At 41.7% G+C, this 15,786-nt stretch overlaps 1 protein-coding gene across 5 annotated transcripts in view; it reads left to right on the forward strand.

Moving 5' to 3' along the window:
- pitpnc1 (phosphatidylinositol transfer protein cytoplasmic 1) overlaps nt 1–12,074 on the forward strand; it is a 214,299-nt gene extending 202,225 nt beyond the window's left edge. For 3 of the 5 annotated variants that reach the window (XM_033044154.1, XM_033044155.1, XM_033044156.1), the window contains one exon: nt 9,850–12,074. In XM_033044154.1, the coding sequence (XP_032900045.1) occupies nt 9,850–10,166 (317 nt within the window). In that variant the 3' untranslated portion in view covers nt 10,167–12,074. The remainder of the gene's footprint in view (nt 1–9,849) is intronic. The other 2 variants (XM_033044157.1, XM_033044158.1) reach the window with 1 other exon arrangement.
- The last annotated feature ends 3,712 nt before the right edge of the window (nt 12,075–15,786 follow it).

A 15,786-nucleotide genomic window follows, 5' to 3' on the forward strand; every position in this document is an offset into this window, starting at 1 on the left:
TTGTTGGGGATGAATGTGCAACATTGTTCGCCAAACATTACACACACCCCTCCCTTCTCAGCCAGTAGCATGTCCAAGGCCATGCGATTTTGCCAGGCCATTTGGCTGGTAGCTGTCAGTTGTTCCGCTAATCCTTCAACTGCATCTCGAGTGTAATTTATAAAGCGTTGTTGATTGTAGTATAAGTAGTTGATCCAGTCCACATTTTTATTAATTGTGGACCACCAGAAGAGTATGGACTCAAAGCCCGCAGCTATCTGATTTCTGGCTTTAAATTCATCGGGTACCGCTCTTGGCACCCCTATCGCATCTATATAGATGTGTGTGTCGAATGATCCTTTCACCTTTCTCTTTTGTCGTCGGCTTCCTTTATTGAGTTCTACAGCATGTTCTATTGCTATGGTGAAGGACATCATCAGTTGTATGAGGGTACAGGTTCCCGTCCATGACCCTGGTAACCGGGGCCACAGGGTATTCTCCCCGCACCACCACCAGACATCGGCTCTACTGACTATCTGCTTTTTCAGCCAGGAGCTATTGAACAGTGGCCCCTGTTCCTCAGCCGTTATGTTATACGTCTGATTGCAGTTGAGCACCTCCCCCATGTCCTGTCCCTCTGGGTTATTTCTTGTATAGCACTCAAACCCCTCCTCCCCAAAAGGAATGGTAAATGGAGGAGGTCGAGGGTCTTCCCTTCGGCCCTTCGTATTGTTGTTGCTGGTCGGAAATAGGTAATGATAACTCTGGCATATTGCATTTTTTGGTAAGAGGGGATTCGTGAATAGCTGTAGTATACATGTCATAGCCCTAGGTGTTCTATCCCAATTCAGGGGAAATGGTACTGGGACCAGCTGAGGCCTAGCTCCAGCGCAGGCGTAACAATTGGTTCGTTGCATACTTCTGGCTGTGTACATCATCCAGGCAAGCCAGGTGTTGGCTCCTTTTCCCCCTGTTGGTATTCCCTTCTCATACAATTGCCTTAATCCTGTTTCTCCTGCTACTATCATTATCTTCAGATCCTTAGACTCATTTTCCCTGATGACATTGCTGACTACTGGTGGTGCTGGTGTTACCCCGGGATCCCTATTCTGACTGTCATCTATCTTGAACACCTCTCCCCTATCCTCGTATCTTACCATCTTCCCATCTCGCTTTACTTCTATCTCAAACTTCAGACATGCGTCCTTCCCTGTTTTATCTGCACATATCCAATACCTACCACTTTCCTGTATTTGGACACTCTGTATGCTCACATATACGCGTCCTGGCAATTTCTCGTTCGGGTTTTGATATACTCTCCACCTATCAGTTTGATAGGTGGTCCGATGCCACCCATATTTTGTGAAGTAAACACCGCGTGCCAATCTTTACAGGGATGGGTGCATACATACATTCTATAGCCGCACCACCATTTTCCTTTACATACATCAAATGGGATGGTGGTGAACCTTCTATTCTGTGGTATTGTGATTTTTATGCATGTTACATTACTTACAAGTTGGGTAACCACCCAACACACGACCCACCAACACGAAATCTTCATTTTTCCTGCGGGTTCTTGGTAAATATTAAAGTCAATGGTTCCTCTCCTTTGCGCACAGTCCACGGGCTGATATCGTCTGGTGGGGCCTCCACAGGACCCTTAACTCGAATTGCGTGTGTCCACCCTTTCTCTTTTGTTCGTACTGCTGTCTCGGTGATTAGTAACACCAGGTAGGGTCCAGTCCACTTAGGTTGCAGCTTTTCTTCTTTCCACGTTTTTATTAATACCCAGTCTCCAGCCTTGACTGAGTGAATTGGAAAGTCCAGTGGTGGGCTCTGGGCCAGCAATCCTTTAATTTTTAGTTCTGCAAGAGATTGGGACACTGCCAGTAAATAGTTCCTCAGGAACACATCGTTCCCTTGTATTGTTGGGACTCCTTCTACCTTCCCTAAGTATGGGAGCCCGAATAACATTTCATATGGTGATATCCCTATGTCTTTTCGAGGTGCCGTTCGGATTCTCAACAGGGCTATCGGAAGGCACTTAGTTCAGGGGAGTCTCGTTTCCTCTATCAACTTGGTGATTTGGGTCTTTAAGGTGCCATTCATTCTTTCCACCTTTCCTGAGCTCTGGGGATGCCATGGTGTATGCAATTTCCATTCTATTCCCAGTGCTTCACATATCATTTCATGTGTTTTGGAGGCAAAATGGGTCCCTCTATCTGAGTATTGTTTCCACAATCCCATATCTGGGTATAATTTGTTCTAATAATATCTTGGCTACCGCCTGTGAGGTGGCAGTTGCCGTGGGGAATGCCTCTACCCATCTGGTGAAATGGTCCACTACCACTAACAGGTACTTCCATGTTCGTACCCGGGGCAGCTCGGTAAAATCTATCTGTATTCTTTGGAAGGGCCTAACTGCTAATGGTTGTCCACCTCCTGGGACTACTCTCATGATTTTCTTATTAATTCACTGACATATTACACAGCCCCTTATGACTTGTTTGGCCATGGTAAACATCCCACAGCAAGCGTAGGTTCTGAGGAGGGTGTCACAGAGGGCTTGTGTTCCCCAATGGCTTTGTCCATGTAATCTCCCTAATAACTCCCTCATTATTTCTTTGTTCAATAGCTGCTTTCCATTTGGTGTCCACCATTTCCCATTTGAAGTACGCTGAGCCCCCATTTCTTTCATGTTCTCCTGTTCTTTCTCACTAAAGATAGGTATCTTTTCCTCTGGTTCCCTTAAAGGTATTAGTGACTTCATTTCTACCATCTGTTCTGTGGCTGCTCTTTTTGCAACCTCATCCACTGCCCTATTTCCTCTGGCCTCCAGGGTGTTACCCTTCTGATGCCCTGCCACATGTGCTATGGCTATTCGTTCTGGTTTTTGCAAGGCTTCCAGTGTCTGTCCTACCAATTGCTCATGCGCTAATTCTTTACCCCGAGTTATCATTCCTCGCTCTTTCCAGTTCTTCCCAAAGGTGTGTACTACTCCAAAAGCGTATTTGGAATCGGTATATACTGTTCCTTCCTTCCCCTCCAATAATTCTAAAGCTCTCATTAATGCATATAATTCACAAGATTGAGCTGACCAACTACCAGGCAGCCTGCCGCTTTCAATTTCCTCCATCGTTTCCCCGTTCACTGTACCGTACCCACTATGTCTTTTTCCATCTATGCACCTGGAGGATCCATCTATAAACCACCGGCTGCCCTCAGCCAGAGGTTGCTCTTCTAAGTCTTCTCTACTTTTTGTCTGTAAATCTATTATTTCACTACAGCAGTGTACTGGGCCCTCTTCCTTGTCACCCTGTTTCTCTGCTGGATACAGGAATTGGGACGGGTTAAGGTTCTTATCCGTAATTATCATCAAATTGCCTTTTTCCATCAGGATGGCCTCATACTTTAAAAGTCTAGAGTCTGTTAACCATCTGTTGGATTTCTGAGTGAGTATGGTTCTTACTGTGTGTGGTGTAGAAACAACCAGAGTGCCTCCAAAGGTTAATTTCCTACTCTCTTCCACCAATATTGCGGTAGCTGCTACCGCTTGTATGCATCCCGGCCATCCCCTGGAGACTGGATCTAATATTTTCGAGAGGAAGGCCACTGGCTGTCGATTTCCCCCTCTTTTCTGGGTGAGTACCCCTAGTGCCACCCCCTTGTCTGAATTTACAAACAGGTGGAAAGGTTGTTCTACTGAGCGCAGAGCCAACACGGGAGCAGTAATCAAACTGTTCTTTAATTTCCCAAATTCCAACTCCTGTTCTGGGGTCCACTGAACTTTGTCTTTTTCTTCTCCCAATTTATCATACAGGAATTTTACTTGTCTGGAGTAATCATCTATCCACAGTCGACAGTATCCTATCAATCCCAGGCATTTTCAGATCTCTTTCTTATTCTTTGGTAGTGGTACTCCCGTGATCCCAGCTATCCTTTCGGGGTTTATTCGTCTCTCTCTGTTCCTGCACTCTTGTCCCCGGCCTTTGCCGTCTTCTTATCTGCTACTTTCGGGAGTAACTCCCTCATCATCCTGTCTCTCTCTGTTCCTTAACATCTACCACTCGCTTTACAGCCTGCATCATAATCAGTGCCTTCCCCTTCTGTTTTATCTCATCTCTCCGCACGTACACTTTCTGGGCCTCTGTAAGCAACTGAGGTAGTGGTTTCTCATTCCAGTCATCCATCTTTTCTAATTTCTTCCTCACATCAGACCCGGATTTGGTCACAAAATTGGCCCTAAGCAATTGTTGTCCTGTCCCTGAGTCCGGGTCTATTCCGGAATACTGTTGCATGTTCTTCCTGAGTCTCTGAAGGAACACTGTCAGGACCTCATCTTTCTGCTGTCCATTCTCAAATGCTCGTTCGAAATTCTGTCCTTTGGGTACTGCCTCTCTTATCCCTTTTATAATTATATCCCGCAGGTCTTTCATATTCCCTCGTCCTGCTGCTGTTCCCTTGTCCCAATCTGGCTCTTGTATTGGGAATTTATCTGCTGCCGCTGCATTCTGCTGCCCTGGCGGTTTCTCCTGTTCCCACTTTTTCATTGCTGCTGCCCTAATCATTTGTCTCTCCTCTGATGTGAAGAGATTCCCCATAATGGCCATCAACTCCTCCCATGTATAAGTGTTTGGCCCAAGGAATTGATCTAACTGCTCTGCCAGACCTAAAGGATCCCCTAGGAGGCTTTTCATTTCTTTCTTGAAATTCCTCACTTCAGTACTAGTTAAGGGGACATTAACAAACCCCATTCCCCCTTGGGGTCCTCCCATGGGTACCTCTCTTAGGGGTCTAATTTTTACCGATCTTTTTACTCTGTCTGACCTTCTGACTCCCTCTCCTGGTGACGGGGGATTTAATTCATCTACCCCGACCGCCTCCTGTCTCTTTATTCCCTTTTCTTTCTCACTCCTGGGGTCCGGTAGGTCACTGTCGGTGTCATCACTGTCAGTAACATCATCATTAAATTCTTGTTTTACCCTGACCTTTCTCTTTACCACCAGAGCGGACCCAGGTGTCACCTCTTCCACTCCCGTCGCCACGAGTGGGGGCGGGGGTTGAATTGGCGGCGCTACTTCAGGTAATTGATGTACATAGGGAGGAGCTAGGTTCTCCAGTAAATTCCATGAGGGTGCAGAGGAATTTGACTGTTCAACCCCTTCTTTTAATTTCAACAGATTACATCCCGTTTCCCATACCGCGGCATACATGGTTTCTTCTATCATTGGATTGGGTTTATTTTTCACATATACATTCAATGCCTGCTGTACCCAATCCTCATCTGACCCATCCTCTGGCCACCAGACCGAAGCTCCTTTTATCGGGTGTTTTGGCCATTCAAAATAACAATACCTTATCATTGTTGTTTTCTCCAACCCCTGGGTATTTCCTGCCCCCCAGCGGTTCAGCATTCGCCCCAACGGACTATTGGGCAGAATGCGGGGATTTGGCTTACGGCCTTTCCCCTCCCTTTCCGGTTTTTCATTTACATTTCCCATTCTCTCGATCGGAATTCCTCTCCGATCTCTTATCAAATTGCCCAGGTAATACTATAATAGTCAAAGTTTCAAGGGGTCTATGCACAGAATCACTTGATTTTCGCGATCTCCTATCACTCTCACTTCTTTGCCGAGTCTCTATCTGGTCCGGATACTACTGCTCAAACAGCTGACGGCAAGCAAGGAGTCTGAGACCGCTGAACTCAGCAGGGTGCACCTTCCCTTCGTCCGTCTACTCTCGTCAGCTGTCCAGAGTATTTGATCTCGGAAACCGAGCCCCCAAGTTGTGAGATTCAAAATCACAAACGCTCTTGAGACAAATTCAGGCAAAGAAGTTCATATTCTGCAGAATAGGTGCCTCTCCACTGATGTCCCCTAGAGGCACACAGAGGATCGGGATGTCTTCTATCTTTATACATTTCTTTTCACTATTTTCACACCCATTGAGCTTCTTCCAATCATAACATAAAACCCAGATTCCCACGAGAACGTCGTGGAACGCCCACCCAAACTTCTACTGAAGTATTTCTATTGCTACTTTTTATCTAGAATTTCTCTCTGTTCTTTATATCGTTACTTTCTATTCTACTAGCAGTCTGGCTTCTGCTGACATCTTATTTCTTTCTAAGTTATTTTTCTATCCCTAGTCTAAATCAACCATGTCTGTTAACTCTTTCCTCACATTATTGAAACATATAAGATTATTAAAGGTTTCGACACGCTGGAGGCAGGAAACATGTTCCCAATGTTGGGTGAGGCCAGAATCAGGGGCAACAGTTTAAGAATAAGGGGTAAGCCATTTGTCTCTCCTCTGATGTGAAGAGATTCCCCATAATGGCCATCAACTCCTCCCATGTATAAGTTCAGGCAGCATCTCTGGAGGTCATGTATAAGTGACATTTCAGGTTGGAACCCCTCTTCAGAGCCCGAAGAAGAATCCCAACCTCAAACGTTGCCTATCCATGCCCTTCAGAGATACCTACTGAATTACTCCAGAGCTTTGTGTTCTATTACATAGACAACAGAGTTGCTAATCTCAACAACGATTGCATTTTACTAGTGGGAGGGATTAATTTGAGGACAAATTGACAGGATGGCATAGACAATCATTCTTACATATGGCCCAGTGTTCTAGTTCTAATGTATACTAAAAGTCTACAGAGTGCAATTTGAGAAGCCATCAGTTTGCTGGCAGCTAAATGAGGTTAAATATTGCCACGGTCATTATTCCAAATCACATGGTGACCAGTATTACAGCTGCCAGCTCACGTTGTCTGAGATTGTAGCAGGATGTTATAGTTCAGCAATTGCCAAGTTTGGCTTTGATTGTGATTCATTGACCATCATTGTAATGTTTTCCCTCCACCAGCTGATAAATGAAGTATCAATTGTTACAGGTTTACAGAATTTTGAATGTGTTTGATGCTCAGTACACGGAGCAAATGTTGAAAAGGAAGAGGTGCTGATCTGATCTGTTCCTTCGAGACCGAAAAACCGTACAGCATGGAAGTTCAAGTATCCTCAATAAACACGGAATTAATAAACTCAACAAATCCTCTGTGTTCTAGGTGCCAAATCCAGTCATAACTTTAAAAATACAAGATTCTTAAGATATGTGAGGTTAACAAAGACAGGTGAATTAATGTTTCATTATGACATGGGACTGGGTTATAAGGCCCAGTTTCCAATTTGTAAATGACACAAAACTTGGTGAATTGAACTGTGATGAGCAGAGCATTAGATTTCATGAAGACTTGGATAGACTGATGGAATGGGCAGATAGGCAGCAGATGAAGTTTAATACTGAGAAATGTTGAGAATGAGAAGAGATGATGTAGGGAAACTGGGGGGGGGGGGGAACAATTCTAAAAGTGAAATGAGAACAGAAAGTTCTGGGTATAATTGTGCGCAGTTTGATGAAAGAGGCATGAAAGATTGAAAACGTGGTTAAAACAGCTTGTGTGATGACTGGCTTTATAAGAAAATATAGAATAGAAATGCAAGTGTGTCATGCAGAACCTTAGAATACAATTCCAGATGCCGCACTTAAAAAACAATAAAGGTTTTTTGGGATGATACCAAACCTTTATGTCTTTTGAGGGAAGTTTAGTTCTGTAGATAGAGTAGAGAAGATGGAATCAATCTCCTTAGAACAGAAGCTTTTGGAAGGCCACCCAATAGAGCTATTTAATATCATGAATTGCATTGACAAAGCAGATAGATAGAAACTGTTCTTCATGGCAGAAAAATAAAGAATTAGGGACATAGAACAACTGACAAAAGAACACAAAGTGGCATGAAGAGAGAGTGATTAGGATCTAAAATGTACATCCAGATGGAGTAATGGAGACAGATTTGGTAATAGCATTCTAAAGGTATGAGGTAAGCAATTGAAAGGAACAAATTTGTGGACGTTTGGGAGGGTGATGAGTGGGACTAGTTATTTTACTCCTACATAAAGCTGATATGGACACTATGGGATAAATAGTCTTTCCTTACTGATTTCATTCTGCAATTCTGATATGAATTTAAAGCATCATACAAGAGATATGAAATAGAATGGAGCGGCTGGGCTTGTATACTCTGGAATTTAGAAGGATGAGAGAGGATCTTATTGTGAGATTCAAAATCACAAACGCTCTTGAGACAAATTCAGGCAAAGAAGTGTTTTTATTAAGTTCATATTCTGCAGAATAGGTGCCTCTCCACTGATGTCCCCTAGAGGCACGCCGAGGATCGGGATGTCTTCTATCTTTGTACATTTCTTTTCACTATTTTCACACCCATTGAGCTTCTTCCAATCATAACATAAAACCCAGATTCCCACGAGAACGTCGTGGAACGCCCACCCAAACTTCTACTGAAGTATTTCTATTGCTACTTTTTATCTAGAATTTCTCTCTGTTCTTTATATCGTTACTTTCTATTCTACTAGCAGTCTGGCTTCTGCTGACATCTTATTTCTTTCTAAGTTATTTTTCTATCCCTAGTCTAAATCAACCATGTCTGTTAACTCTTTCCTCACATTATTGAAACATATAAGATTATTAAAGGTTTCGACACGCTGGAGGCAGGAAACATGTTCCCAATGTTGGGTGAGGCCAGAATCAGGGGCAACAGTTTAAGAATAAGGGGTAAGCCATTTAGAATGGAGATGAGGAAAAACTTTTTCACACAGAGAGTTGTGAATCTGTGGAATTCTCTGCCTCAGAAGGCAGTGGAGGCCGATTCTCTGGAGGCTTTCAAAAGGGAGTTAGATAGATCTCTTAAAGATAGAGTAGTGAAGGGATATGGGGAGAAGGCAGGAACGGGGTACTGATTGTGGATGATCAGCCATGATCACAGTGAATGGCGGTGCTGGCTTGAAGGGCCGAATGGCCTACTCCTGCACCTATTGTCTTTGTCTAGTCTATTGACTTTTAACATGGAAATAATTTCCTGCTCAAATAGACCACGGGCTGACGTATAATGAAGGTTTAAAATATATTTACTTGAAATAAGTAAGTTGTTCATGATAGAGAAAACATCTTCATAAAATGGTAGATGACAAATGGTAAGTAAACCGTGGCATGACTAGTTATAGCAGCAATGCAAGGTTTCATATGCATTCACAAAGTTTGTTGACATAATATGAGCCCTTCTGAAGGGTTCATGTATGTGTTGAAAGAAAGCATTTCATTCACCATTTTATGTTTGATTTTACATACATTCAATTAATATTTGCACAGCAATATCAAAAAGTTCCCAAGAGGAAAAATTGTGGAAGAAAATCTGGAACATTTTTTTGACTTGATAACATGTGATTAGCCAATTTGCTGCACCAGGTTTTTGGAATTGTGCGTTTCTATTTTTTAAATTTATTGTGGATATTGGGGAGTTTTGGAAGAGGGTAGGCATATTAAAGAGGACAGGCAAAATATACTGTCATTTAATATCTTTAATCATTTGTAATTATAATACCAGCTTATTCAAAGTTGTCCATTGCCACTAATATTTTTACAAATCAAGATTTTCTCCCCTATTTCCTAATGTATTCTGTTATGTGTCTTCAAAGATATACATAATATTTACATTTCAAAAGCCATATTCTTCCATGAAAATGCATGTTTGGATATGAAGTATATTGCTAATATATTGTATGTATTTGTATGTATAACTTGAAAGATTCAAGGCCATAACACATTTTGCATTATAAACCATTAATTTTAAACAATAAAAGTAGTTCGCAAGTCACAATATAAAATATTTTACAGCTAACTGCATATTTTATTTGCAGTATAGGCAAGTAGTGAACTGCAATTAGTTCTATATAAGAGACATTACAATTTGTACTGATATTCTTTCTCCTTTGGTTTTCAATTGTAAGACATGACAATGGATGAAGTTCGGGAATTTGAACGAGCAACTCAGGAAGCCACCAACAAAAAAATTGGAGTTATCCCTCCTGCGATTACGATCAGCAATATTGTTATGCCTTTATTAGGCCGCAGCGGACCTTCTAGTGCTCCAACCACACCTCTCGCCTCAGAAGCACCAGAATTCCTGGCAATTCCTAAGGATCGCCCTCGGAAAAAGTCTGCTCCAGAAACTCTTACTCTTCCAGATCCTCGGGAGAAATACAGCACTACTACAATATCCAACATCGATGCCTCTGGCGAGCCTTCTGTGCCCAAGCATAACTAACTTTCTGTCTGTGACAACAGGCTCGTCATTCAGATTTCAGTATTAGATGACATTCTTCTTTACCGTCACTTGTTTTCTTCCTTAATCTCAAACTCGCATGCTAGTTGCCTATTTCATTGGGTCCCCTAGGTGTAAATTGCAAGGAAATCAATGTGCTCCATGTCTGCAGATTTTTATCTATCAAAATGGATCAAAGCTTCTCTAAAGCAGGGAATATCATTGTAGGGAGCGAATGCAGTTTAAATTCTCCAAATGCTGATGACAAGTAAACATACCTGCTGCCGATGTACATTCAGAATTCACAGATGCCTTTCCCAGCATTTTCCTAGCATTGATAGCCAAGGGCTGCAAATCTCAGAGAACACTGTGATTTTCCTACTGCTGATGGATGAGATTGCTGGTGCCCACTGGGAAGATTTATCCCTCCTTGTTCTACATATTCACGTACAGTAAGTGTATCAGTGCAGTAACATGTAAACCCGAGCTCTCATGTTGAATTCAAGAGTAATTTGTGTTTGCTCACCTCTTGCATGGTGATAGATGAGCCTTGATGACTTGGGACCAAAATCATTTATCCACCCTCAGTGGGACCTAGGTAGGCTTTCAAAGCATTCGGCATTTGTTGGCTGTGGTTCCATACCAAGACACACTATGTTCTTCGACACTATGTTCTATGTTCTCAATTCACCAGTGATGGTCTGTGGATTAGAACCATGAAAATGATGTAGTACAGAACCAAGCCATTAAGTCCATCCATTTGTGCCGGCTCATTTATTCCCAATTTCCTACCTTTTCCCCAATAGCCCCGTATTATTTTCCCTTTCCAATTGCTCTTTTAAGCCAGATGTATTTAAAATGCTCAAGTGCCCATTGTTCACATAAGCCCTCATCATGAGCTATTTGATGATGGAGACAACCCTAGACCCACCTTGCACGTTCCCCACTGGTTCGGATGAATTCCAGCCCCAAATCACAGTCAACCAGTGAACAAATCTAATCCTTACTTCATAAAAGTAGTAACTGTACTTTAAAATTATTTAGTTATTAAGTCTTTTGGTTATAGTGAGGATCTGATAAAAACATTTGATAAAAGAAGACAAGGAAGGAACTGTTGATGCTGGTTTACAAAAAAAAGACACAAAGTGCTGGAGTAACTCAGCCAGTCAGGCAGCGTCACTAGAGAACAGGGATAGGTGACGTTTGAAGGAGGGCCCCGACCCGAAACATCACCTATCCATGTTCTCCAGAGATGCTGCCTGATCCACTGAGTTGCTCGAGCATTTTGTGTCCTTTTTTATTAAATAAAAGGAAGTTCCACCTTACCTTTGCAGCCTCATGGCAACAGAGTTGAAGGTGATAAAATAGGCATCATTTTTAATCAGCCTTAATCATGCCACCACTGGAAGTTTATCGTATAAACTGCAAAAATAAAAGTGGTTTTCAAACTCCACCCAAAGCTGCCTCCACAAAACCCCTCCTGGGCCTGGAAACAGGTCATTCACCTTGTCAGGAGAATATTGTTTACCACAACTGAAGTCATCAAGGAGCAAAGAAGAACTTTGGATAAGCTCAGCAGGTGAGGCATCATTTGACTGACCTTTCATCAACGTGAAATGTTAGCTCTGCTTTGATGATGCCTGATCCTGCTGCGCATTTCCTACATTTTCTGTGGGGGTTTTTTTCATTTTGGATTCGCACCAGCATTTGCTTTTGATAAATCAAAGCCATTTGCAAAAACAGGAGGCTGAGCATTTTGTGAAAATCATCTTTTTAAACAGATATTTCCTAAGAGCTGGGATCAATACTACTAGGAAAACATTTGAGATTAATAGGATTATTTAGATATCATAACAACACGTCTTTTCAATGGTAAATACAGTTATAAATATATTTAAATCATATGGTGATAGTTACCAAAGATCTTGCTCTGCTATAGGATCTTTGATAGTTACTGAAATTAATTTTCCTAACAATGTTGTTGGAAGCAATGTTGCTGGAATTGCGTATTCAGTTTGCTTAATTTCCCCAAGTTATGTATTTTTTGTTTTTGTTGGCTACCAATTCCCACCTATCACAAATGCAAATGGTATTTTTTGAGTTCTGGAATATGTAGAAGCTCTGTATAATGTTCTGGTTAAATAGACATATCAGTTTAGTTATCTTACTGTGGAGAAATTATTTCTGCCTTGTTTTTCACCCCATGATTGGAACTTTAAACTACTGAGGAAGATATTTCCAATAATTGTAGTTCTGGAAAACAGATTGGAAAACAAAAAATGGCCCGGTGCTGATCCAAGTGTGCTAGTCTCCATCTGGAGGTTCTCCTGGCCTCAGATGGGTAACTGCTTGGGATGTTGCAACCGTCCTCAGGATTCAGAGTTAAGGAAAGATAAAATCATTCTGATCTCTCTCTCTCTTTTTTGATTCCATATGTGTGGAGACCCAATGAGTTCAAAATCTAGCGTGAAGTCCCGCCACCGTTGAATAGCCTGACAACATGGAGTATTTATATTGAATAATGAACAGTGGCCAATTGGGATAAACTCCTGTACAACTACCGTGTGTGAGGAGAATTACTGCTCTCAGGAGGAAAGGGGAAAATAAAAGTTGAGAGCACAAAGCATTAGTGAGGTCTGACAATGTCATCTGACAGGTGAGCACCTTAGAAGAATGCGGATGTAAAGGACACGAAAGATCTCTTACCTTCAGACATTCAGTGACATGTAATCTGTTATGCTCGGGTTCACTACATGAAAAATCCATCTTGTGACAAATATTGAACAGTTTTGCATAGGACAGTATTGTGTATAAGCAGTACGATGTAAATATTCTGATGATTTGTTAATTTAAGGATGAAGTTACCTTAGATGACTGGTTTACCTTATTAGATGAGCTAAAGGATCCACTGTTAAAGTTTGTTGCCTAGCATGTTACGATAAACCAACTGTAGTAAAACCTCACATTGCTATTCAGCAGAGTTATCATTAAAATAAATAAAAAGCTTTTATCGCTGAATGAAAGTAAATTGCTTCTATAATTATTCGGGTAAACATCTTGCTAGTTTTGTACTCGGTAGTATCTTTCAACTTTTGGACTAAAATAGGAAAAATATATATGTCAATCATTACACAAAGCCAAAATAACAGGTAGTAAGCAACACTTCAAGACTCAAATTACAATTTGTAGCAAGGAATTGCTTTCCTTTACAATAGCCAGATTGTAGTCATTGTCCCGTGACTCACCACAAGAACAATACTAAATGTAATGTGGCATCCAGCCACATGGATAAAGTAGGACAGATGACTGAAAATGTAACCTGAGAGGTGTATTTCAGGGAGCATCTCAGAATAGTAAGGGGTGGGTGTGCCCAAATCCCCTTGCAATAAAGTGTAACCTAGAGTTGCTCTCCTGATTGCACACTGTACCTACAAATTAACTTTCAGTGTGTCAAGGACACCCCATTCTCTTAGCGCATCAACACTTTTCAACTCCTTAACATATAAAATAAATTCTACCCACCAATGATAATCTAACATGTTTCCACACAATCCTGCTTCCATGTCCTTGTGTGTTCATTTTGCCACGATCAGCCCCCTCCCCCCCACCTAATTTTTTGCACAGCCAAAAATCTTTGACGCGTCAACAAACTTGAGACATTTTATGTCATCCATTCATCCATATTATTGAAACAGGTACAGATACAAATGGGGCATCAATCCTTACGGCACTCGATTAGAAGTAGTCACTTTGTGCAGATAACCCTTTTTCAGATGTGGAAAAGATAATCATATCTCTACCACCAATAAGTTGAGTTACTTTATTGTCATATGTACCTAGGTATGGTGAAATGTTTTATTTTGCACACAATCCATAAAATCAGTCCATGTTTGCTGGAATTAATGAATCTGGATACACAAAGAACTGCAGATGCTGGTACCTTGAGCAAAACACAAAGTCATGGAAATAGGCAGAAAATACAAAGTAGCCAGCATTTTGTGTCTGTCTTCGGTGTAGTACCAGCATCTGCAGTTCCTTCCCACACATGTCCTCAGTACTCAGCGGGTCGGTCAGCATGTGTAGGAAGGAACTGCAAATGCTGTTTTAAACGGAAGACACAAAGTGCTGGAATAACTCAGCGGGTCAGACAGCAACTTTGGAGAAAAGGAATAGATGACATTTTGGGTCGAGACCCTTCTTCAGACTGAGAGTCAAGGGAAAGGGAAATGAGAGAGATAGAACAAAAGAATGAAAGATATGCAAAAAAGTAATGATGATAAAGGAAGCAGTCGATTGTTGGCTGTGGGGAAGGTGATAACGAGTTATACACAGTGAAACACAACACGACGACAGTGAATCTAGTACAGCGACTAGGGTTGGGGAGGGACAGAGAGAGAGGGGATGCAAGGGTTACTTGAAGTTAGAGAAATCAATATTCATACCGTTGGGTTGTAAGCTGCCCAAGTGAAATATGAGATCTGTTCCTCCAATTTGCGCTTGGCCTCACTCTGACAGTAGAGGAAACCCAGGACAGAAAGGTCAGTATGGGAATGGAAAGGGGAGTTGATGTGTTTGGTAACCAGGAGATCAGGCAGCATCTGGGGTGGGAATGAGTTGGAAGGATCTGCAGATGCTGGTTTACACTGAAGATTGACACCAAATCAGGGTTGCCAACATTGGGTGAGAGTTGAGAGTGAGAAATTGCGAGGGAGCATAGTGACCAAGGGGGGGGGGGGGGTGTTAGAGGGGAGTTTCCCCTCTCCCACGGAAGGGAGCTTTCACATTTTTCAGCTTGAAATTGTGCAATCTGGTGCATACTATAGCGAGTCTTTTAATTTACACTCGAATGCAACATTTATGCTTTAAATTGGATTAGGTATGAATAAGATTAGGCTAAATTACATTCCTAATTAAATTCCATAGTAGAGCCAGGCTCTGATCAACAGGTGCAGCACATGAATGTCTATATTCATGTATGGAAATCAGATTATAATTCATGCTGTTATGCATAAATAGAGAGAGAAAAAACAGAGAAACAAGGCAAGTCAGACTTCCATCACTGTTCTGCACAAATAAATCAATCAACCTTACCCTTTGACTATAGAAAGACAAAAATAATGCCACATATTCAACTGTATATGGTTCAATGAAATTAAGATATATATGTAAAACATATATATGGAAACAGGCCCTTCAGCCCACCAAGTCCACACCGACCAATAATCTACCATACACCAGTTCCATCCTACATGCCAGGGACAATCTACAGAAGCCAATTAACCTACAAACCTGCACTTCTTTCGGATGTGGGAGAAACTGGAATATCCAGAGAAAACCCATGTGGTAGTAAGGCAGCAACTCTACCGATGTGCCACCGTGCCACCCCATTAAATTCTTTTTTCTGTAATGTATTTATTATGGTGTCACGTCAATAAAAATGAACACATGATTCTGATTTCTGCCCTTCGTTGGATAACATACATCTCTAGTCATTGTGTTCTATGGCTGGTTTTCAACCTCTTCAGTCTGATGGTCTCGGCCCGAAACATCACCCATTCTTTCTCTCCAGAGATGCTGTCTGTCCTGCTGAGTTTTTATTCTAGTTTTTAGTATCTATCTTCAG

This window comes from Amblyraja radiata, chromosome 26 (genome assembly GCF_010909765.2).
Source record: "Amblyraja radiata isolate CabotCenter1 chromosome 26, sAmbRad1.1.pri, whole genome shotgun sequence".
In the NCBI taxonomy this organism is placed as follows: Eukaryota; Metazoa; Chordata; class Chondrichthyes; order Rajiformes; family Rajidae; genus Amblyraja; species Amblyraja radiata.